The sequence below is a fragment of the Leucoraja erinacea genome, chromosome 4 (assembly GCF_028641065.1).
Source record: "Leucoraja erinacea ecotype New England chromosome 4, Leri_hhj_1, whole genome shotgun sequence".
Classification (NCBI taxonomy): domain Eukaryota; kingdom Metazoa; phylum Chordata; class Chondrichthyes; order Rajiformes; family Rajidae; genus Leucoraja; species Leucoraja erinaceus.
The window spans coordinates 100,834,682-100,859,272 of NC_073380.1; the positions used below are offsets into that span (position 1 = coordinate 100,834,682).

General features: G+C 43.1%; 1 protein-coding gene across 1 annotated transcript in view; it reads left to right on the forward strand.

Moving 5' to 3' along the window:
- LOC129696734 (coiled-coil domain-containing protein 102A-like) overlaps positions 1 to 17,099 on the forward strand; it is a 466,367-nt gene extending 449,268 nt beyond the window's left edge. Inside the window, exon 9 of the mRNA XM_055634868.1 lies at positions 16,744 to 17,099. Coding sequence (XP_055490843.1) covers positions 16,744 to 16,861 — 118 coding nt within the window. The 3' untranslated portion in view covers positions 16,862 to 17,099. The remainder of the gene's footprint in view (positions 1 to 16,743) is intronic.
- Positions 17,100 to 24,591: the final 7,492 nt, after the last annotated feature.

Below are 24,591 nucleotides of genomic sequence, written 5' to 3' on the forward strand. Positions count from 1 at the left end.
GGGCTTCACCAGACTGATTCCTGGGATGTCAGGACTTTCATATGACGAAAGACTGGATAGACTCGGCTTGTACTCGCTAGAATTTAGAAGATTGAGGGGGGATCTTATAGAAACGTACAAAATTCTTCAGGGGTTGGACAGGCTAGATGGGAGAAGGTTGTTGCAGGGGGTGGGGAAGTGCAGAATAAAGTGTAAAAGTATAAGGATAAACGGGAAATCTGTTAAGACCGGGATGAGAAAAAAAAAATTCACACAGAGAGTGGTGAATCTCTGGAATTCTCTGCACAGAAGGTAGTTGAGGCCAGTGTTCATTGGCTATATTTAAGAGGGAGTTAGATGTGGTCCTTGTGGCTAAAGGGATCACGGGGTATGGAGAGAAGGCAGGTACAGGATACTGAGTTGGATGATCAGCCATGATCATATTGAATGGCGGTGCAGGCTCGACGGGCCGAAAGGCCTACTCCTGCACCTACTTTCTATGTTTCTGTGTTTCAAATTCTTGGGCTTCACCAGATGACCAGATGTTCTGGACCTAACACATTGATGTAATCATAAGAACGCTTGCCCATGCCTCCACTTTCTTAGAAATGTAAAGGGATTTGGGATGGCTCCAAATACCAAGTTTTAGAGATGTACTGTAGAAAGAATCCTGACTGGTTGCCTCATGGGATGGTGTTATGACTCCCGAATGCAGGTACTTCAGAGCCGCGTAACACAAGGCAAAAACCAGGTTCAAGTTCAAAAATAGTTTTAATTATTCAATGGAACACAAAACCCAAACCTGATTTAAACAACCCAGTCAGGGATAGGGATTGACTAACAAACAATTAAACAATGCTCCAGCCAGCCACGTGATGGACCGTCGAACCGGAGACTCTAAAACCTGCCTAAAGAGATATAACCCTGAAACAAAATACACGAAAACACTAAGGTCAGCCCTTATCCACCCCAATTCAATATTTGTTACCAAGGAATGGTGAAAGTACACAAAGTTCTATGCCATGTGGCCAGGCCTCCCTCGGCTCACACCAGCAGGCTGCTCTTTAGTCTGGGTCGACGAAGAAGAGAGAATCCTGGGAAGCTCTGGTATTTAAGCTTCAGATGAGTCACCCGTCACCTGACGCAGCTTGGCCAATCGGGTACAGGAGCCTTTAACCCCTTGATTCCAGACTCACAGCCATGAGGCCTGTACTCGGGAGAGAAACAGAGAAAGGTAAGTACATAGCATTCACCAGGAGGGGGAAGCGCCTAACAGATGGTATGGCAATTCCAATGTACAGGAATGCAAGAGGTTGTAGAAACTCCACCACAGGCACAGCCCTTCCCACAATTGAAATCGTCTACATGAGGCACTGCCTCAAAGCAGATGTTTATCATCAAGGGTCTCCATCATCTAGACCATGCCCTCTTCACTCTGCTATCATCAGGGAGGAGGTACAGATGCTTGATCCAGAAACAGCTATCAGGTTCTTGAATGAATCTGCACATCATAAACATACTTCAACAGCTGAAGACTATGGTCCTCTCCTTGTATCGCCATTGACTTGTTTTATTTTCCAATAGTGTTTTTGTATTAGTGGCTTGTTCTTTTCATTCTTAGAAAAACATAGAAACATAGAAATTAGGTGCAGGAGTAGGCCATTCGGCCCTTCGAGCCTGCACCGCTATTCAATATGATCATGGCTGATCATCCAACTCAGTATCATGTACCTGCCTTCTCTCCATACCCCCTGATCCCCTTAGCCACAAGGGCCACATCTAACTTCCTCTTAAATATAGCCAATGAACTGGCCTCAACTACCCTCTGTGGCAGAGAATTCCAGAGGTTCACCACTCTCTGTGTGAAAAAAAGTTCTTCTCATCTCGGTTTTAAAGGATTTCCCCCTTATCCTTAAGCTGTGACCCCTTGTCCTGGACTTCCCTAACATCGGGAACAATCTTCCTGCATCTAGCCTGTCCAACACCTTAAGAATTTTGTAAGTTTCTATAAGATCCCCTCTCAATCTTCTAAATTCTAGAGAGTATAAACCAAGTCTATCCAGTCTTTCTTCATAAGACAGTCCTGACATCCCAGGATTCAGTCTGGTGAACCGTCTCTGCACTCCCTCTATGGCAATAATGTCCTTCCTCAGATTTGGAGACCAAAACTGTACGCAATACTCCAGGTGTGGTCTCACCAAGACCCTGTACAACTGCAGTAGAACCTCCCTGCTCCTATACTCAAATCCTTTTGCAATGAAAGCTAACATACCATTCGCGCTTTCTTTACTGCCCTGCTGCACCTGCATGCCTACCTTCAATGACTGGTGTACCATGACACCCAGGTCTCGCTGCTTCTCCCCCTTTCCCAATCGGCCACCATTTAGATAATAGTCTGCTTTCCCGATTTTGCCACCAAAATGGATAACCTCACATTTATCCACATTATACTGCATTCTTCTTTCTCTAAGAAATGTTACATACGTGTGGATAATTTGTATTTGTGTGTTGTCTGAGTGTATGTGCCTGTGACGCTGCTGCAAGCAACAATTTTCATTGTATCTGTACATCACCGTACTTGTGCATATGACAATAAACACAGCTACAAACAATAAACTCTACAATCATTTTTTTTCTCCCTTTTACTAGTTTTGACAAATGGTCTGAAATGTTAATTCTATTTCTCTCTCCATGGATGCTGCCTGACCTGCTGAGTGTTTTCCGCATTTTCTGTTTATTATTATTAAGCGTAAACTCACAATTTTGAAGCCTCATTTTGGGATTCTTCATGACATAAACTATTATTAGTTACTTAACATGCTTCATGACTTGACTATAGATAATAAAAATTAGATTGTTCACTCCTTGTTGCATTGTTATGTGACCAATCGATGAACAATTATTAACAAGTGAAATCTAGAGGTCTACCGTTTTGCTTCAATCTGAATAATTTTACGTGGAACTCAAAGTAAATGTATTTAATGCCAGTGACATCATTTGCAATATGTTGATAACATTACTTTAAGTATTTTCTGCCCAAATTATACACTGCCTTTACTGTTTAAATCCCTTTTTGATAAAATAAACTATACGTTGTCATGCACATACAAAAATGATTGAAGTTAATCTTACGATCCGATCATGTACCTTACCTTTTTACCTAGCTGTTTAATGACCAGAATCAAGGTGCAATTGGCAGAGTAGAGTAGAGTTCAACATTGTTTTAATCTTTACTGTGATGATTTTCATTAGGTTTCACTGTGCTAACCTAGTGAATAGTGAGTAAATAATATTTCACTTATAGTACCACATTGATGCAACAACCAAGAAGGTAAACCAATGCCTCTGCTCCTTTAGGAGACTGCGGAAACTCAGCATGTCTCCAATGACTTTTACAAACTTCTACAGACGCATTGTTGAAATCATACTGGCGGGTGGTTTGGGAATAGTTCTGCCCAAGGCCACAAGATATTGCCGAGAGTTGTAGATGTAGCCTAGTACATCGCACAGATCAGACTCCCCACCTTTGACTCCATCTACATTTCAGGGTGCCTCGGATAAGCAGCCAACATAATCAAAGATGTCCCATCCTGTCAGGCATAAGGTGCAGAAGCTTGAAAGTGTGCGCCACCAGACCCTGGAACAGCTATTTTCCCCTCAGTTGTCAGGATGGTCCCTCCAATAGCAAGTATATTTGTGCTATTCACCTCTACTCCATTACAGACATTGGACTTGTGTATCTTGAACTGATGTGCTCCAACACTGAGAATTATATTCTGCATTCTGTACCTTCACAGTTGCTCTACCTATTGTACTTATGTTTGACTTGATTGTTTTTATGTACAGTATTATCTGATCTGATTGGATAGCATGCACAACAAAGGTTTTCACTGTACGCGTGACGGTAATAAACCTAAACCAAATAGAATCTGAGCTTAGTGTGGCCCAATCTCTTCTATGGAGCAGGTGTGTCCTCCTTGCACTGCATGCCCAGATATTGTTGTTCCTGATGGTATTATGAAGTTCTCAGTGCCATCTGTAAATCAATAATGCAATAACATTTGGCTTGCAGCATCCGTTCCCTTTCTTTAGCTAAATTTTGAATGTGTCAGCACAGTTCTGAAGTTCATCATGTGTGAACAATGTGGTCTTCAGGCACTCTTGAGAGATTTAATTCCGCATTAGGCCCGATCTAACAATTGCCAGCTGCTCCGAACTTTGGAACTGGTGATATCCAGCTGTGCAAAATGGAATTAAGTTCTAGATGTCGAGGCGAGTGCAGAACTTGCTGACTAATCTGGAAACCTGAATCTGTGTGTTCATTCTGCTTCTGTGTTCCCCATGGAATCCAGTGGTGGAACACACAACTGCCATGGACCCCAGTGTAATAGAACAGTGATGTGGTAGAATCATATACACCTGCACGGTGCACAGCAGTAGAGTTGCTGCCTGACAGTGCCAGAGACCCAGGTTCGATCCTGACTATGGGTAACGAATGAATATATTCCGTGACTTTTTATATACAATGAAGTATAATAAATTGCATACTCTTAAGCACTTTAAGGTCCACGTTCAAAGGTGTATTAGGGGTGGGGTAGTGGGTGTGGGGGATGATTAACAATAGTCTATTTCATTCCAGCGGATTGATTACTCTATGTTTAACCTTACTCTGTATGCCGAGTGCCTCGCACTAATATTTCAATTTCAAGTAATGTCAGCATCTTAATTTTTCATTTTGTCCTATAATGGATTTATGAGTTGAGGCATTACCTTTTTAATGATAAGCTTTCCAGGTTAAAATGTGCAGATCACGTTACCAGTGGAAGTGGTGGAGGCAGGTTCATTGGTATAATTTAAAAATAAATTGGATAGGCATATGGATGAGAAGGGAATGGAGGGTTATGGTATGAGTGCAGGCAGGTGGGACTAAGGGGAAAAAAAATTGTTCGGCACGGACTTGTAGGGCCGAGATGGCCTGTTTCCGTGCTGTAATTGTTATATGGTTATATGTTATATGGTACTAGAGTTTACTAAAGTAAATATAATCCAGGAAATACATTTAAACAATGGAATGAATTTGAATTTTAGTGTATCAGTACATTTCATTTGCCATTTTATACTGTGAAATAAATAATTTTGAAACTGTTTCCATCTATGTTGGCATGACCCATTATTACAATAACATGGAACAAAAATAGCAATTGTTTAAGTTGAGGGCCTTGGTAATATTATCTTAAATGCACCCTATTATGAGCTTCCAGTGCAGAAGCAAACGGGGCACTGTATTTAAAACTGTTTAATATAGACCATTATTTTTTTTTTGCTATAATTCAAGACTATGCAGGAGACATAATAACTGTAGAAGCTGGAATCTTGAGCAAAAAACAAAGTGCCGGAGGAACACAATGGATCTGGCAGCTTCTGTGGAGGGATTGGGCAGATAATGTTATGGGATAAAGTAATAAAAAGGAACCCCTGATGCTGGTTTATACCAAGATGCTGGAGTGACTCCGCAGGTCAGGCAGCATCTCTGGAGCACACAGATAGGTGACGTTTCAGGCCAGGACCCGTCTTCAGATTGATTGGAGTGGAGGGGGGAATTAAAAGCAAGAAGAAAAACAGGACCAATCGGGGCCGGAAAAATATTACCTCAGGCAAGGACGTTCCCTGATGGGAAAATTGTCTACGGATGTTGTGAGCCTCACATTATTGCAAATCATGGAACTGGTGAATGGACTTTTAGTGGAAGAAGGGAGGGGCGGGGAAGGAGGGAGAAGAGAAGGGGGAGGAGAAGGGGGAGGAGGAGGAGGGGTGTTTTTTTTTAGAAGTTACTGAAAATTGGAGAATTCAACGTTCATATTGCTGGATTGTAAGGTAGCTTTCAAGCTTGTAAGGGGATGCTTTCAATAGAGAGCTAGATAGGGCTCTTAAAAATAGCAGAGTCGGGGATAGACAATCGTCAATAGACAATAGGTGCAGGAGTAGGCCATTTGGCCCTTCGAGCCAGCACCGCCATTCAACGTGATCATATGGGGAGATGGGATGTGATAAGTGATGTGATGGGATATGGGAAGAATGAAGGAACGGGGTACTGATTGGGGATGATCAGCCATGATCACATTGAATGGCGGGTGCTGGCTCGAAGGGCCAAATGGCCTACTCCTGCACCTATTGTCTATTGTCTATTGTAGCAAAGAAAAATATGAGGTGCTGTTCCTTCAATTTGCAAGTGACCTCAGTCTGGCAATGGAGTATAATGTTTTGGTTCGGGATCCTTCTTCTGAATGCTGGACTGGAGAAGAGAAAGCTGAAAAGAGAGGTTGTGGGAGTAAAGCCTGGCACATAATAGATGGATACAGGTGAGGAGGATGGATTGATTGAAAGATGAGGGGATGGTAGATGAAAGTGCCAAAGGCAAGAGGCAAAAGGGAGATAAAAAGGTGTCAGATGCTCCGTTTCTACGGGACATCACATGCTGAACAATAAATAGATTTCTCTGGTCCCTCCGTCCCCCATTAACATTCTGTACCTAATTATTCTGATCTTCTGATTTTTTTGCGGTTTTGAACAAAGTACTACGGACTAGCAAAAACACTGATTTCGTTGTACATACTTGTATTTGTGCGATGACATTACAAGTTGGCTTAATGGAATTATGGCAGCAAATTGTGACAACCTTTCCCCAAGACTTTTTCTGAAAGTGGGCAGGTTGGAGTTGGGTTTAGGAAACTTTGCAATTTTTACTATCCTAACTGACCTCAAGACCAATCCTCGCCGTTTCTACATTTCATTCCTCAGCTTAATTTCTAATCAGATTACACCATTATATTCTCCATCACCTCCAGCCTTCATTATTATCCCTCCACTACCTGACATCCGCCAATTCGCCCCTCCTTACCAAGATCTACATATCACATTCTTGCCCCATTCCTTCCCCTCACCTCTTCCTCTTCCTATCAACTATCTCCTCTCTACTCAGTGTACTCCAAAGAAGCATCCACACCAGAAACATCGTCTGTCTATTCACCTCCACAATGGCTGCCTGACTCGTTGAGTTCCTTCAGCAGTTTGATTTTTGCTCAAGACTCATCTAATTATTTTGTTACTTACATTTTACTACACTCAAGGGCCAGATAAAAGACAAGACATTACATAGAATAAATTGCATACAAAAGCACAGGAAACCTATCTATCTGTCTGTCTGTCTGTCTGTCTGTCTGTCTGTCTGTCTGTCTGTCTGTCTGTCTCCAAAACTCTCATCTTGTCCTCTTCCGGTTTGCGTTGTTTTTAAATTTGCGCAAAAACTGTACCGTATATGGCTAGGATTTTTTCACCACCTTACTCACCATTCTCCTCTGCTCCAAGCGCACCAAATTTTGGTGGAATATTATATTTGGTGTCATATTATTCAAAATGACAAACCTAAATTGCTGCCTTTGCTTTTCTTGCCACAGGCAGAGCAATCAAAGACACCGATTAAGTATTTACACCATGTTTAACTTTACAGGCCCTTTTAGTTTAGTTTAGTTTAGCTTAGAGATACAGTAATAGTTTTGTTTAAGAAACAGGCCCTTCGGCCCACTGAGTCCGTGCCGACCAGCGATCACCGCATATTAACACTATCCCACACAAACTAGGGACAATTTTTACATTTACCAAGTTAATTTACATATTACATTTTCCTACATACCTGTACGTCTGGAGTGTGGGAGGAAACCAAAGATCTCGGAGATAACCCACTCGGTCACGGGGAGAACGTGCAAACTCCGTAAAGACAGCACCCGTAGTCAGGAACATACCCGGGTCCCCGGCGCCACAAGCGCTGTAGGGCAGCAACTCTACCGCTGCGCCACCATGATGCCCTTTGTTAAGATTTCCCTAAAATCCTGAATGTACCAACCCCAATAATCAATTATCCAACAATTCAGAAATCCTGAAGCTTTGGCTTCTCGCTGAAAAATCAGCTAGTTTGGCATCACAGAGATCCTGACAACAGCAGGTTAATGGGTTTTTATTCTACATCCAGCTATTCAGTGACTAGGCTCCATCCTGAACAGAATCACTTTATATGTGCCCTTTTAGAACAGAATATTTTTCTTTCATCCCAATCATTTTCAGACTTGGCAATGACAGCTACAGCTGAAATAATTGCCATGCATATACTTCCTTTTGTATGGCATATGGGCCTTTTGTCTTAGACTTAGGGGCCTGTCCCACTTAGGTGATTTTTTGGGCGACTACAGGCGACTGCCACTAAATTTTCAACATGTAAAAAAACATTTCGTCGACAGTGGCGACAATTTTTGCTGTTGTCGGTGATGTTGCAGGTTGTCGCCAGGTGAATTCCAATAAAACTAGTCACTGGCAGTCGCCTAAGTGGGACAGGCCAATAAGAACTAGACATATAGTGATTTGGAATGACTTTGACACATAATCATGCATAAATTGCAGCATGATTCATGTTAACTGGAAGAGAACTTCCTCAATAATAGGCGAAGGTGACATGTTCAGAATAGACTTGTCACGATAAATCTATGTGAGAATCTTCAAACTGAATTTACTATAGCACCACCCAAGTGCCTGAACCCTGACTATAAATGGACACTAAAGCAGCACCAAGTAGGAGATCATAGTTCCTCCAAAATCCCCAACATTTATTCCTCACATTATCACCACCCAGGTTTGTCAAGATGTGAATCAAGGGATAGCATTATAGAAACATAGAAAATAGGTGCAGGAGTAGGCCATTCGGCCCTTCGAGCCTGTACCGCCATTCAATATGATCATGGCTGATCATCCAACTCAGTATCCCATCCCTGCCTTCTCTCCATACCCCCTGATCCCTTTAGCCACAAGGGCCACATCTAACTCCCTCTTAAATATAGCAAATGAACTGGCCTCAACTACCTTCTGTGGCAGAGAATTCCACAGATTCACCACTCTCTGTGTAAAAAATGATTTTCTCATCTCGGTCCTAAAAGACTTCCCCCTTATCCTTAAACTGTGACCCCCTAGTTCTGGACTTCCCCAACATCGGGAATAATCTTCCTGCATCTAGCCTGTCCAACCCCTTAAGAGTTTTGTAAGTTTCTATAAGATATGATTATGATTTGTGATTTATAGTTAGGTGGAAAAAGGCAAAGGAATAAAAGTTGGGGGGTGCACATATAAAAAGGATGCAGGTGCCACCCAGAAATTAAGCAACAACAGTAAAAACATTATTGTGGTGGTAAAACATAGAAATTAGGTGCAGGAGTATCAATATCTCCCTATATTCATTGATGATGCTGTCTTATGAATCCCGAAAGACTGGATCCATAGACTTGGTTTATAACTCTCTAGAATTTAGGAGATTGAGAGGGGATCTTATAGAAACTTACAAAATTCTTAAGGGGTTGGACATCCTTAAGCTAGATGCAGGAACAATCTTCCTGCATTAGTTCCCGATGTTAGGGAAAATCCAAATTCTAGAGACAAAGGGTCACAGTTTACAGGATAAGTCTGGTGAAATCCTTGGCAATAGGACCGAGATGAGACCAGAACTGTACTTTTTGGTCACACAGAGAGTGGTGAATCTCTGCTCCTAACTCTCTGCCACATTCGAGGGCTGCACCTGCATGCCTACTTTCAGGCCAGTTCATTGGCTCGCTATTTTTCCCAAGAGGGAGTTTAGATAGTGGCCCTTTTTTGCCACCAAAATGGATCAGGGAGTATGCATCTGCCAAACATTTGAGAAAGGCAGTCTACGGGCATACTGCTAGTTGGATGAGATCAGCCTTCATGATCATCATTATTGAATGGCGCTGGGGTGCAGAGCTCGAAGGGCCGAATGGCCTACTCTTTGCTTCCTGCCAGCCAATTTTTATATGAACCCCCAATTTCTTTAAGTGTTTAATCTATCTGTCCTTTCTGGAAGCAATACACCACATCCACTGAAAGCCTAGTAATCACTGGGTGCATGATACTGGTAATGCTCTAGCGAGCCATATTATATATGCAAATGACCTTGTGGTCTTTAGTCCATCTAGCTCTAGTCTCCAGCAGCTCCTTACTATATATTCCGTGTATGGCATGGAGAAATGTCATGCTGGTAAGAATGCTGTTATGATCCGTAGAACCAAAGAGGATAAATGTCTAAAATGTCCTGATTTTAAATTGTCTGATAATTAACTTAGTGTCTGTAATAAGATAAAATATCTTGGGCATTTTATTACAGAACAAATGACAGACGGTGAGGAAATTTATAGGCAACACAGTATGAAGTATGCACAAGCAAACATTCTCTTACGCAAGTTTAGTGCGTGTACAGTTGGAGTGAAGTTGTCTCTGTTGAGCATGTTGTACACCACTCTATACTGCATGCCCATGGTAAAACTACAGAAAAGCAAGCTTAAAGTGGCTTATAATGATGTCATGAGAATATTACTTAAGATAGTGTAGTGCAAGTGAAATGTTTGTGGCTGCAGGTCAATACTTTACAAGCTGTCTTAAGAAATCTATATACTTAGAAAACTCTCATCTTGTCCTCTTCCGGTTTGCGTTGTTTTTAAATTTGTGCAAAAAATGGTATCGGATAGCTCTCAGATTTTTTGCCACCTTACTCGCCATTCTCCTGTGCTGTAAGTGCATCAAGTTTTATTCCGATCGGTAAAATATTACAAAAGTTATTCGTCTGACATTTTTTCGGGTCGGCGATGTCCCTTCCGGCACCCGCTGTCAATCAACGGGGGCAAGAATTAAGCTGAAGGAGCAAGTGAGCAGAGTGTGGGCGGGGGCAGTGTTCGCGGGGTCAGGGGCAGGGGCTGTGTTCGCACGGGTTGTGTTCGCAGGGGCTGTGTTCGCAGGGGCTCTGTACGCTGGGGCTGTGTTCGCGGGCAGCGGCGGCTGTGTTCACGGGCGGCGGTGGCTGTGGCCACCACGATGAGCTGGGAGCCGAGCCACTGAGTGCGCCAGGCTCCGGGGACGGGAGCCACTGAGTGAGTCCGGATCCCACACACACCCCAAGGGGTCCCACTTAGTCTAGTCTTTCTGTATAAATTTATTTGCCGGATTAATGACTCTGAAAATGAAATCATCTAGGCCTTATCAAACATAAGGTTTAGCACTACACGCTACCAATCCCAGCTGTGGAGACATTGGTATAGTTGACTTGTTGTACGACTGATTTTTGAAAATTCTTGATCTTAAACGATGTATCGTGCTTTTGTACGTAATTAATTGTGTTTTTATAAGTAACTAGACTAAGTGGGACCCATTGAGTCCCATTCTCATACGAGAGGCCTGGTCCCCAATGCAATATTCCACCTCTGCACCAATTAAAATATTCCACTACTCATGCATAGCCCCCAACTATGCAGGCGTGGCTCATAGGTTCCCATTGTGACGCCCCTGATCTCTTAACTCAGGGCATCTGGGCTCACAGTTCACTCACTTATGGCTTCTGGTCTCAGAATTCACTGATTCACGGCTCCTGAACTCACAGTTCACTCACTCACGGCTCCTGCACTCACAGTTCACTCACTCATGGCTCCTGGACTCACAGTTCACGCACTCACAGCTCCTGAACTCACAGTTCACTCACTCACGGCTCCTGCACTCACAGTTCACTCACTCACGGCTCCTGCACTCACAGTTCACTCACTCACGGCTCCTGAACTCACAGTTCACTCACTCATGGCTCCTGCACTCACAGCTCACTCACTCACGGCTCCTGGACTCACAGTTCACTCACTCACGGCTCCCGGACTCACAGTTCACTCACTCACTCACAGTTCACGCACTCACTCCGGCTCCTGGACTCACAGTTCACGCACTCACAGCTCCTGAACGCACAATTCACTCACTCACGGCTCCCGAACTCACAGTTCACTCACTCGCTTCTCCTGGACTCACAATTCACTCACCCACGGCTCCTGGACTCACAGTTCACTCTTCTGGGCTCCCCACGGCTTCCGAGCTGACTAACTCATGCCCGACTTCTGGACTCACGCCCGGCCTCCGGGACTTTATTCTCCTCACCCCGGTCATTGACAGCGGGTGCCGGAAGGGGCGTTACCTTCATGGTGACTGACAGGCGAGAAGACCAATCTGCTGATCTCACAATTTTCAAACCTTCATTACTTTGAAGGGGATGGGTCACACGGTCCTGCTTGGCAATGCCATTTGCATCGTGAGTTCCATCTCTGCCTTCCTAAAGTGAGTTTATTTCAATTATAGTAAGACATTTCTTTAAATTGCTGTGCCCTAATGTTTATTGTCCAGTGATGTATTGGAATCAGTTAAATCATTAACTGCTTTGTAAGGCTGATTCTTATGAGCGCATACTGATGGGAATTTAGTTTGAAAGGAAATTAAAGATGGTATTAAATTAAAGGAAAAGACTAATATAGTTGCCAGAAATAGCATGAGCGTTGGGAGTGCGTTAGAATTCAACAAAATAGGATCAAGAAATTGATTTAAAAAAAGAAAGTTAGAATATGTGAGTAAACTATCATGAAAAACAAATTGTAAGACCTTCTACAAATATATAAAGTAAAAGGACCAGCCAGAGCAATTGTGAGTTCCTTTCAGAAAGAGATGTGCTTATCTATAATGATCATCATCGTCGTTGAAACCATCAACGGGCACGGTGCCTTACAATGCTATGTACGACAGTGATCGCAACTTCTACTGAAGTGTGGATGGCCGTTGGCTCGCTAGGAGCTCATCCACCCTTTGACAGGGTACACAAAAATGCTGAAGAAACTCAGCGGGTGCAGCAGCATCTATGGAGCGAAGGAAATAGGCAACGTTTCGGACAGAAAGTTTCGGTCTGAAGAAGGGTTTCGGCCCGAAACGTCGCCTATTTCCTTCGCTCCATAGATGCTGCTGCACCCGCTGAGTTTCTCCAGCATATTTGTGTACCTTCGATTTCCAGCATCCGCAGTTCCTTCTTAAACACCCTTTGACAGGTCTTGTTTTTGGTCCTGCTGCGGGTCCACAGCCCCCACCTCACCTGGAAAGCCAGGTGGGAGAGACGGTTTTTGTCAGTCTCCCTACCTGCTTCCACTACCTGCAACCTCCGGCAACCACCTGCAACCTCCGGGAACCGCATGGAAACCTTGGGTGGGGCGCAAAGTCTCCGTTCAGGTTTCCTAAGTGGGACAGGGGCATAAGGCACACAAATGTAGGTAAATCTCCCTGGCTTACAGTGGGAAGCTAGAGAAGAAATTGCAGGACCCAGAGTCATGGGTTTGAGATATGTTATACAGGTGAGGTGCCAGGAGACATGAGAGAGACTACCTTGTGCCTCTATTTAAAAAGGGCTGTAAAGAAAAACTTGCGAAGTATAAACAGTAAGTCTAATATCTATGATAGGAACATTACTGCGAGATTTCTGAGGGATAAGATATAACTGTATTTGAAAAGATGGGTTGATTAGGGATAGTCAGTATAGTTTTGTGCATGGGAGATCATGATTTATGAATTACATTGAGTTTTTTGAAGAAGTAAGCAAGTAGGTTGATGTGGGCAGGGCTGTAGATGAAGTCTATATTGACAATAGATACAAAATGCTGGAGTAACTCAGTGGGTCAGGCAGCATCTCTGGAGAAAAGGAGTGGATAATGTGTCAGGTTGAGATCCTTCTTCAGACTGAGAGTCAGGGGAAAGGGAAAGTAGAGGTATGAAAATGTTTAGGACAAATCAGACTGGTACCGACCCAAAACATCATGAATTATAACCATATAACATATAACAATTACAGCACGGAAACAGGCCATCTCGGCCCTACAAGTCCGTGCCGAACAACTTTTTTTCCCCTTAGTCCCACCTGCCTGCACTCATACCATAACCCTCCATTCCCTTCTCATCCATATGCCTATCCAATTTATTTTAAAATGATACCAATAACCCTCCCGCCACCCCTCCCCCTGAAAGCTCTTCCCACACCGCTACCACTCTCTGAGTAAAGAAGTCCCCCCTCATTTTACCCCTAACCCTCTGCCCCTTAATTCTGAAGTCATGTCCTCTTCTCCTTTTCTCCTTTCTTTTCTCCAGAGATACCGTCTGATCCGCTGAATTACTCCAGCATTATATGTCTATCTTCGGTGTAAACCAGCATCTGCAGCTCTTTCCTGCACACATAGTCCATACAGTTTTAATAAGGTTTCACATGATAGGCTCGGGAAGATCAGCCATGATCATATTGAATGGTGGAGCAGACTTGAGGGGCTGAATGGCCTCCTACTCCTGCTCCCTTATAGTTTCATATTCTCAATCTGTTCAATCACTCCATTGCCCCTGGAACCAGTCTCATGAATCTTTGTTATCCTCCCTTTATGGCAAGTAATTTGCTTCTTAGTAACAAGATTTCAACAGTAAGAAATACTCCAGATGTTGTCTTACCAAATTTCCTATAGAATTACAGAAAGGCTTTCTTACCATTGCATTTAAACCCTCTCCTAACCCTCTCATAATAAAAGGCAGCAAACCTTCCTCATTAGGATTAATCGCTTGCAGTACCTACATGTTGCCATTTAGTGCCTTGTATGCAAGCACACCTTTCAACAGCAAGTATCCAATCTTTCACCATTTAATAAATATTCTGCTTTTCTATTACGTGCACCAAAGTGGACGGCTTCATATATGTTTTCATATTGTATTTTATCTTCTTTCCTATACACTCAGACTGGCTATATCCTCTTGAAGCCTCTGGATATAATAACTCCACGCTCACCATCCCATCTAGTTTAGTATTATTGGCATACTTGGAAGCATGGTTCCTGCCTCCTTCAGATTGTTGACATACATTATTATTGAAATACATTATCAATAGCTGGAGCTCTTGAACTGTCATAGCCCACCCATCACAATCGGTCAACCTGATCTATTTATTCCATTCTTTGTTTAAAACCAAATCTCTATCTATGTCAACGTGTTTTTCTCAGTTCCATGTGTTTCATCCTACTGTGTAGCACCTTATCAAAGCCTTTAAAAAATCCAAATGCCACTGGAAGAAGTAATGAATATCAATGCGGAGTCAACAAAATTAATATCATACTTGTATAACAGTATTTTAAATATAGAATCACCATCAACAGAGGCAATTAGAGAAGACTGGGAAAAAGAATTAATGATAAAAATCTCAGAAGAAACATGGGAAAAAAATTTGATACATATACATAAATGTTCGATCAATGCTAGACATAACTTAATTCAATTTAAAATATTACATATATTATATTATTCCAAAACTAGGTTGAATAAATTTTATCCAAATATTTCTCCCATTTGTGATAAATGTCTTTCTCAAAATGCCAATATTACGCACTCATTTGTCTCTTGTTCAGCACTTTATAAATTTTGGTGCGATATATTTGATATATTCTCAAAGTTATTTAAGACAAAAATGGAACCTAATACAGAAATGATTATATTTGGAGTAAGTGGAGATGGGAACAAATTAAATACACACCAAAACTCATTTTTCAACTATGGGTTAATAACAGCAAAAAAACTTATACTTAAATTTTGGAAAAATGCTAATATACCAACATTTAAAATGTGGATCAGTAATATGCTGGACACAGCACATTTGGAAGAAACAAGACTCCTCCTAATAGACAAACAAGACCTATTCTTAAGGAGTTGGTCCCCATTTATTGATTTCTTGGATTCATGTGGTGACATAGTATCATGAAAACCAACAGTTTCAGGTATGGGTGGAAGATGATTTAGAATATTAAAACAAAATCATCTCACTGTGGCAATGGAATAATCTCCCTGCTGCTTTCCTTCTTCACTTATTCCTTCTCTTTCACTTGTTCTTTATTGGTTTTTCATCCACGCTCACTAATCTATTCTTCACTTTTCACAACCTCTTTTTCTTCTCTCCTTTCTCACTTCTCTCTTTAAAACAAAAAAGGGAAGTTGTACAGAGAATGTAATATGTTAACATCGTTTTTGCACCAATGCATTGTACTCACTTCTAATAAATAAAATAAAAAAATAAAAAAAAAATCCAAATGCCGACATCCACTAGTTACCCATATGTAATCTGCTAATCACATCCTCAGGTAACTCTAGCATAAATCCATGTTGACTCTTTGCAATCCTCTTATTTTCCAGGTGTAATGTTGGTCACATTATATATGTGGGTGTTCCAGTTAAGTACTGGTCAGTACATTAAATGTGGTGGACTAAGCAATGACAATGTCATGGAATGCCATTGTTACAATGTGCAAGTGGAACTGGACAATTTGGAACTGGAAGTGGAACTGGACAATCCTCAATACTAACCTTATTATGGAAAGAAGGTCATTGTTTAAACAGCTGAAGGTGGTTGGATCTAGAGCACTGATCTCTGGAACTTATACACCAATGCCCTGGTGTTGAGATGATTATTTTAATAGCGTAATATTCCACTATACCAGTTAGCTCACCAACATTACAGTGTTTTCTAATTTGAATTTTGTGCGGGCTATTTGATGCCATAAAATATTATGTATTGCTAGCTATGTGGAACATTTAGCTAATTAAATTCCAACATCATGTACTTCAGGGATCATCCCCGGCACTGCTAACCTCAGCTAAGGCTCTCGGGGTTTAAGTAAGTAAGTATGTCTCCATGGGGACAAAGAGTACATTCTGTATCAGACAAAGATAAAGTTCACCATGTGGGTTTTGTTGTACCTTGGCAATATGTTTTTACTTGGCTGAGCAAATAAAGCTACTGCTTGGAAGATTAAACTGAAATACGGTGTGATTTTGATCCTTTTTACATAGGTTAAGAAGACAGCAGACAAGCTCCCTGTTTGGGATGAAGCGAAGCTCAGTGTACAGTCCTGATGACTCTGCAGAAGCAATAAGTGAAGAAGATGACCTGGAACTCGAAGTGAAATAAGATGACAGTTCGAGTGTAACCTCTGTGAAAACAGGGAAACTGGTATCAGAGCGAAAATGAATGACTCCTCTCCTGGGTCAAATATCAAACAAACGACATCCGTCAAGAGAGAATAAAATGAAATGGCAAAACATTTGAGATAAATTAAATCAAAGCTCCTAGATCCTTTGGAGATTTACTTTTCAGCAGTATGAAATAACAATTGTTCAAAACATTGAATTTAAAAAAAATCACTGTATATATATCTGGTGAATGAAATATAGCAAACTATTTTGAATTATAATATCATATACTTTTGTATTCATGGATACTAGAGGTGTACAGTTAACTTGATGCTAGTGAGCTGTAAATTCTAATGTCAGAGAACCACAGGGATATAGTTGGGTTTCAATCAGTTATAACTTACAATGTATGAGAAAAAATGTTTATTTTTTATTCCTGCTACCAAGTGACTGAGAGCATATTTTTCAAGGGTAGAAGCAGAAAGATGTAGGGATAAGTGGAGGAAATGAAATGTGATTGGAGGCAGATGCAAGCTAATGTTCAGGGAACATCAATATATTTCCAAGTTGGTTTGCTTGGTTGTTGCACGAGACGTGGTAACTTCAGCAGAAGGTCTGATGGCTGACTTAGTCCGAAAATGCTCTCTGTGAACTTAACAGGCACGTGCCATCAGGGAAGACACGGTAGGCAGTGCCTACCCTGGATAAATTATAAAATGGTAATTATTAAATATAAATAGTAACAGCACGGTGGCAGGGGGAAGAGAGAGGAGGGGGAGAGAGGGGGAGGAAGGAGGAGAGAGAGAAGGGGGGCAGAGTGCGGGAGAGTAGGGAGAGAGGGGGGGAAGGGAGGGGGAGGGAGAAGGGAGGGGAGAGGGATGGGGGCGGAGGGAGGGCAGAGGGGTGGAGGGGAGAGAGAGAGGAGCGGGGAGAGAGGGTGGGAAGGGGGAGAGAGAGGGAGGAGAGTGGTGGGAGAGGGGGGAATGGAGGGATGGGGAGAGGGAGCGGAGAGGGGTGTGACAGGGGGAGAGGGAGAGGAGGGGGGTAGAGGTGGGAGGGGGGGGGGAAGAGGGGGGGGGGAGGGGGAGGGGAGGGGAAGGGGAGGGGGGGGGGGGGGAGGGGGGGGGAGGGGGGGGGGGGGGGGGGGGGGAAGGGAGGGAGGGGGGAGGGGGGGAGAGGGGAAGAAGGTGGAGGGGAGGGAGAGAGAGGAGGGGGAGCTAGAGGGGATGGGAGGGGAGAGGGAAGGAGGGAGGAGGGAGGGAGGAGAGAGAGGGGGGAGAGGTGGGGGGGGGGAGAGGGAGGGCAGAGGGAGAGGGAGGAGTGGGGGAGAAATGGAGGGGGGAATGGAGGAGGGGAGCCGGGTGAGTGGGCAGGCTGCGAAAAGCAGAGAGAGGCCGGGGGGAGAGAGAGAGAGATCTCTAGTACAGGGCACGACTAGTACAAAGCTCTTGGCTGCTCTCGGGAAACCCGAGTGGAGGAGCGAATGCACTGTGTGTCGCTCTTTATGACGTCATCAATCGGGTGCTCGTCGACCTCACTCGGGTTCTCTCGGAAAACCCGAGCCGTGGCGTGAGCGTATTCCGTTTTCAACGGCTTCATCGGGGCGGGGCGCTGTGCTGCACATGGCCGGCTGAGTGGCAGTGGACTGTGAGTCGGGACGCGACAAAATGACTGTGAGTTGAGGAGGGGGGGGAGCGGGGAGGGGGGTGTTTAAGGTAACTCATCGTCGGCTTCAATCCAAAGCCCGTGGGGGGCAGGGGGGAAGGGCGGCTGGGCCTCGGGCGGGGCGGTGCAGAGCTGCGGACGGCAGGCTGGTCGACTGTGCAAGAGGAGCCATTGTGACGTCATGCAGCTCATTAGATTTTAAAAAGATGTCAGATTGGTGAACGATTTTATTAAAAAACTAGGGAAACAATGAATCACATTTTCAGATGAGGGGACTTTTGAAATCATGAGGTAAATCTCTACCGGAATATGTAAAAATGTCACCGTTACCGCGTTGGTTTTTCGAGGAGATGTGAATCAAAGAAAAAGTTCAAGCAAGCAAGCAAACCCACAAAACTTGTTACTAGACTAAGTGGGACCCGTTGGGTCCCAGCATCACACAGGAGGGCTGGCCCCCAACGCAATATTCCACCTCTCCACCAAATCCAATATTGGTGTCCAGTAGGGGGGGGGGGGGGGCAGCTCACTCATTCACGGCTGGTGGGCTGGCAGTTGACTCCCGGCTATTCCTTGAAATTCCATTTCAAGCAGGGTGCAAGGCCACTAAAGACAGCGAGTCGTGACCTCTGCCTCCTCCATCTTGCAGAGACAGAGCCATGGCCACACTTTTGGGTTTTATAGTCCCTCCCTCCCTCCCACCAGAAGGGGCGCGGCCTTCATGCCGTGATTGACAGGAGAGAGATTCTCAACATTTTTTAAACACTAATAACTCTTTTATTTTTCATTAATGGGAAAAGTCCTCGGCACCTGATGAGCGGAGGGGGCTCTGAGTAAGATGGCAAAAATCACAGCCATGTGTGGTAGTGTTTTTTCTAAAATCAATATAAACCGCAAACTGGAAGTGGTCAAGATTAGACTGTTAATTATATAGAAGGCAAGGCAACTTTAATTAGGCAACACAGCGTTAGCATTTCCAAACCAAAGGCAACACAGCTTTAGCATTTCCAAACCAAAGGCAATACAGCTTTAGCATTTCCAAACCAAAGGCAACACAACTTTAGCATTTCCAAACCAAAGGCAACACAGCTTTAGCATTTCCAAACCAAAGGCAACACCTTTAGCATTTCCAAACCAAAGGCAACACAACTTTAGCATTTCCAAACTATATTTTCAAACCACATTAAGGGCACTGACAGGTCAGTAAAACCACTCACAGTTTAGTAGACATGTGTTCAGTGTTATTCACAGCTCAGACTGAGAGACGTGACCCTCTCGCTCCCCCATCTTGCAGAGATTGACTGATGCACTCAACATTTTCGGGTTTTATAGTCCCTCCGGAAGGGGCGTGGCCTTCAGAAGAGAGAATCTCAACATTTTTTAAACACTAATAACGTATTTTTCATCGATGGGAAAAATCCTCTTGACCTGCGCAGCGGAGGGGGACTCTGAGTAAGATGGCCAAAAATCACAGACATAAGTGGCAGCGTTTTTTCTAAAATCAATATACAGAACAACAGGAAGTGGTCAAGATCAGACATTTAGTAATATAGATAGATATGATGAGTATCTCATAGGATTTGGTAATTCAGATCAGTCTTCCATTGTTACCCTGTATTCAGAGGGTGAAAAGATGTTCAATGAAATGATAAACAACAATTGTGCCTGCATTTTGGTGAGTTGCTGCTTACTCTGCATCAGTCCAAAAGCCAAGTTTCAGGCTCAGTTTCTACTTTCACCATCTCTAACGGATGCATTGCCTCATTTTACATTGTACTGGGACCTGAATTACCAGGGCACGGCCCCTTGTTCTGAAAGTCACCATAGAATTCAAGCTGTTTTGTGACTGAATCCTTTCAAAATGTGAATTGTGCTGTTTACGCTAAATCAACACGGCAATGGAGGCTAATGCAGTCATTAAAATCTACCAAGATCCCCATGTCACATTCCATTATTATACAGGAGTTATTTAACTATGTAAGGAAATAGATGCAGCTGGCCTGTGCGTCTGCATGATACCTCCAATCTGTGGTACCTATTGTGTCAGCACCTTGATAAAGAGGGGGGATAGGGCCAGCTGGCTTCCAGAGAACCAAAGTTACTTCCTGAAGCACTGGCTACAATTCCCTAGCTGTGTCAGCCAGGAAATACAATCTCAATGTCCCATGTGGACTCACTTCAAACACGGGTGGTATATTGAAACAGATTCTGCTGTTCCATTGAATCAGGTTCTGCTTTGCTATCTTTTGCAAGGCACTCAGGTTATTATATCCTCTGCAGCCTGCAGCAAGCAGCAGGGGAACAAAGAAGAGAATGTAGAAAAAGCTGATGTATCGCCAACAAAAATCATCTTGGTAGCCACTTTAAACTGTTTGTAACAAGGACAGTTTCTGCATATAGAGGACTGATTCTGTCCTCTGGTCATTCACATAATTCCGTAACCCCATTAATAATCTGCTTTACTTATTTGTATCAACTGTTACTACCATTTTCTACAGATATATTTATGAATACCCCAAAAGCATTCGTACATCTTTTCTGAATACAAATTCAGCCCAACCAGTCAGCGCAATTCCAATTCCTTTACTCTTCTGTTGCCCAACAATGAGTGCTGACAATTACTTGCAAAAGAAAATAAATACTGGCATCTATTCTACAAAAAGCCCGTGTAGGCAAAGCCCTGACTATAACCCCCAGCAGGTAAGTAGGCAGCAGCCATCAATCCGTCTTCAGAATGAGGCTGATACCATTAGATGTATCCTGTCCTGGGGATTTCACAATGGAAAGCTGGGATTTCCAGACCTTGGAAAGCCAGCATCTAAGGGAGTCACGGCTTTCTACAGCTGGAAGTTGACTTCTTTGTTATAGATAATGCTATGAAGCATGATGACAGGAGGCGGTAAGTAAGGTTAGAACTTTGGGGAATACTAATTCTCAAGATAAAGGGGTTCTCAGAGATGTCTAACAAATATCAGAGTATTTAATCCGCCTGTTTACTGACAACAGAACAATTAAATACTTACTTGTTACAGCTTAATAGATCTGTAAATGTCATAACATACAGATAAAGTATCATAATCATAAATACAATAATTTAATAAGTGTAATATTAGGGAACTATGACAGGGCAAAGATAGAAGTCTAGTGCAACCAAAGACGCCATCTGTAAAAGATCAAATCTGCTGGGAAGAAGCCACTCTTGAATCCACTGGTCCTGGTTTTCAGCCTCCTGTACCCTCTTCCTGATGGTAGCAGCAAAATGAGAGCCGTGCCAGGGTGATGTTGCCTGGGTTTCAGCAACTAAGTTACAGAGAAAGGTTGAACAAGTTAGGTCTTTATTCTCTGGAGCGCAGAAGGTTAAGGGGGGACGATAGAGGTCTTTATGATGAGAGGGATAGACAGAGTTGAAGTGGATAAACTTTTTCCATTGAGAGTAGGGAAGATTCAAACAAGAGCACATGATTTTAGAATTAAGGGACAGAAGTTTAGGGGTAACATGAGGGGGAACTTCTTTACTCATTGAGTGTAGCTGTGTGGAATGAGCTTCCAGTGAAGGTGGTGGAGGCAGGTTCGATTTTATCATTTAAAAATAAATTGGATAGGTATATGGACGGGAAGGGAATGGAGGGTTATGGTCTGAGTGCAGGTAGATGGGACTAGGGGAGAATAAGTGTTCGGCACGGACTAGAAGGGCCGAGATGGCCTGTTTCCATGCTGTAATTGTTATATGGTTATATGTTGTGTCACTGATGATACTGGTTGCCTTTCAGAGGCTGCAGTCTGATAGATTCCTTGGATGATGGGGAGATACATACCTATGTGTAGGAAGGAAGTGCAGATGCTGCTTTACAACAAAATATAGAGACAACATGTAGGAGTAACTCAGCGGGTCGGACAGCATCTCTGGATAAAAGGAATGGGTGATGTTTCAGGTCGAGACCCTTCCTCAGACTTCATATCAATACCTATCATGGACAGGGCAGCGTCTACCTCTCTCCGTAGTCTCGTACATTCCTGGGCATTTGAGTTGCTGAACCAGGAGGTGATGTGAACAGTTAATTTTACACCTGTGGAAATTCGAATGAGAATTCGTTGGCATATTGAATTTCCTTGCTCTTCTGGAGGCGTTGATGAGTTTTCTTTGTGACTGCATCGAAATGAGAGATAATAAAAGGAGAGCAGCATAGTACAGAACACAATAGGAGAGACAGATGATGGGGATGTGTGGTCCAAAAGACTTCAGTGAGATTGAGAAAGATGAGGAGGACTTATGTGCCATGGCCACGGTCAAATTGAATGCTATTTTTGCGATATTGTGTGGACAATAGACTAAGATTTAGAAGACAACATTATTCTCAGGCATTTTAAGGTAAAGAAAGCTGCAGAGGAAGGCAAAGACAGCAGGGCCAGAGATTATTTTGTGAGAAGTGGAATGACGATGTTGGTATTGGAATTGTGATGGGCGCCACAGAACATCAGCTAACGAGGATCTTGGAGGGAAACCAGAAGATAAGCTCTCTTAGTGTCAGGGGTCCAACAGAGCAGGGGTGGGTCAAATACGCTTGGGACAAAATGTGAGGAGAGATGGGAGTTTAGGACATTATTTTTCAGTGGGCAAAGAGAATGGTGATGTTTGGAGAGCAGTCCATGGTGCTTGACAGTGACATTTAAATAAATAACTTTGAATTTATGACAAAAATGTTCATTAAATCCATATGCATGGAAGAAACTGGAGGCTATCTTTGCGCACGTGGGTTACCCTGAACACCGATATGGATAGCCATGTACCAGGTTTTCCACCAATGTGGATTCATTCCTTGTATGTAGTCATTTGTTATTCAGAAACCTTAATATTCAATTATAATTTGTTATGAAAATCAGGTGAATTAGCAAGTGAATATTGTATATACGGTATTATCTGTACCCCCGTTTAAGTTAAATCTGTGCGGTTCAGTACACTTATTAATGTACATTTATAGTGTATTATAAAAAGTTTGCTAAACTGGTAAAAGCTACACTGTATCCTTGCTGTTTTATCATTGTAGCTCAAGCAAGTTTCTATTTTGGTAAAATAATTTGACCATTTTTGGCTGTGTTATAGATAATAAAAAAATGAAATTCATTCGCATTGATTGGTCATTCCATCTTATTGGAAAGCACTATAATTAGTTTCATTAATCTCTTGTATTTTCAAGGTGAACCATAAGGATGAATGGATAGTATAATATATTATCCAAGGGGACTAGAAGTCCAGTCAGGTGAAAAGTACACAGGTGCAATGCCATCCACTTATATACCAAGTGCAAATGTATTCAGTTTAATTTTAATGTAACCACACTGTCCAAAGATCAATCACTTTTACAGTGGCAGTAGTTATTTCTCAACATGTTTTATAAAGCATTCATATGGCTGTTGCTGTAACTGTGCAAGCAATAGAGAGGGTAGATAGCTGCACTCTGCAGAGTATTTATGGTACATTGGTAGACAAAAATGCTGGAGAAACTCAGCGGGTGCAGCAGCAGCTATGGAGCGAAGGACATAGGCAATGTTTTGGGCCAAAACCCTTCTTCATACTGATAGGGGGTGGGGGAGGCGGGGAGAATGGGAGGAAATGGGAGGAGTCAAACGAGAAGTTATTGAGGGTAAGGACCAACTCCGCTAGGCGGGGGAGAGTGTCAGTGGACGGGTATAGGTTGCTCCTCCGGTCGAGGAAGAACCGGAGGGCTTTGAGACCATCCTGGTGGGGGATGGAGGTGTAGAGTGACTGGACGTCCATGGTGAAGATGAGAGGATGGGGGGCCTAGAGAATGAAATGCGCGGAGACGACGGAGAGTGTCTGAAGTGTCTTGAACTTAGGTAGGGAGGGATTTAACCAAGGGGGGTAGGATGGAGTCAAGGAATGTGGAAATGAGTTCGGTAGGGCATGAACAGGCAGAGACAATGGGCCTGCCTAGTGCATTCTCTGAAGGAATATTTGTTGAGCTAAGTTTCCTTTGCAACCTCCTGAAAGAGGACCTGCTAGCTTCTGGACACATCGCCGTGTTTTGCCAGATTCTGTTTAAATAG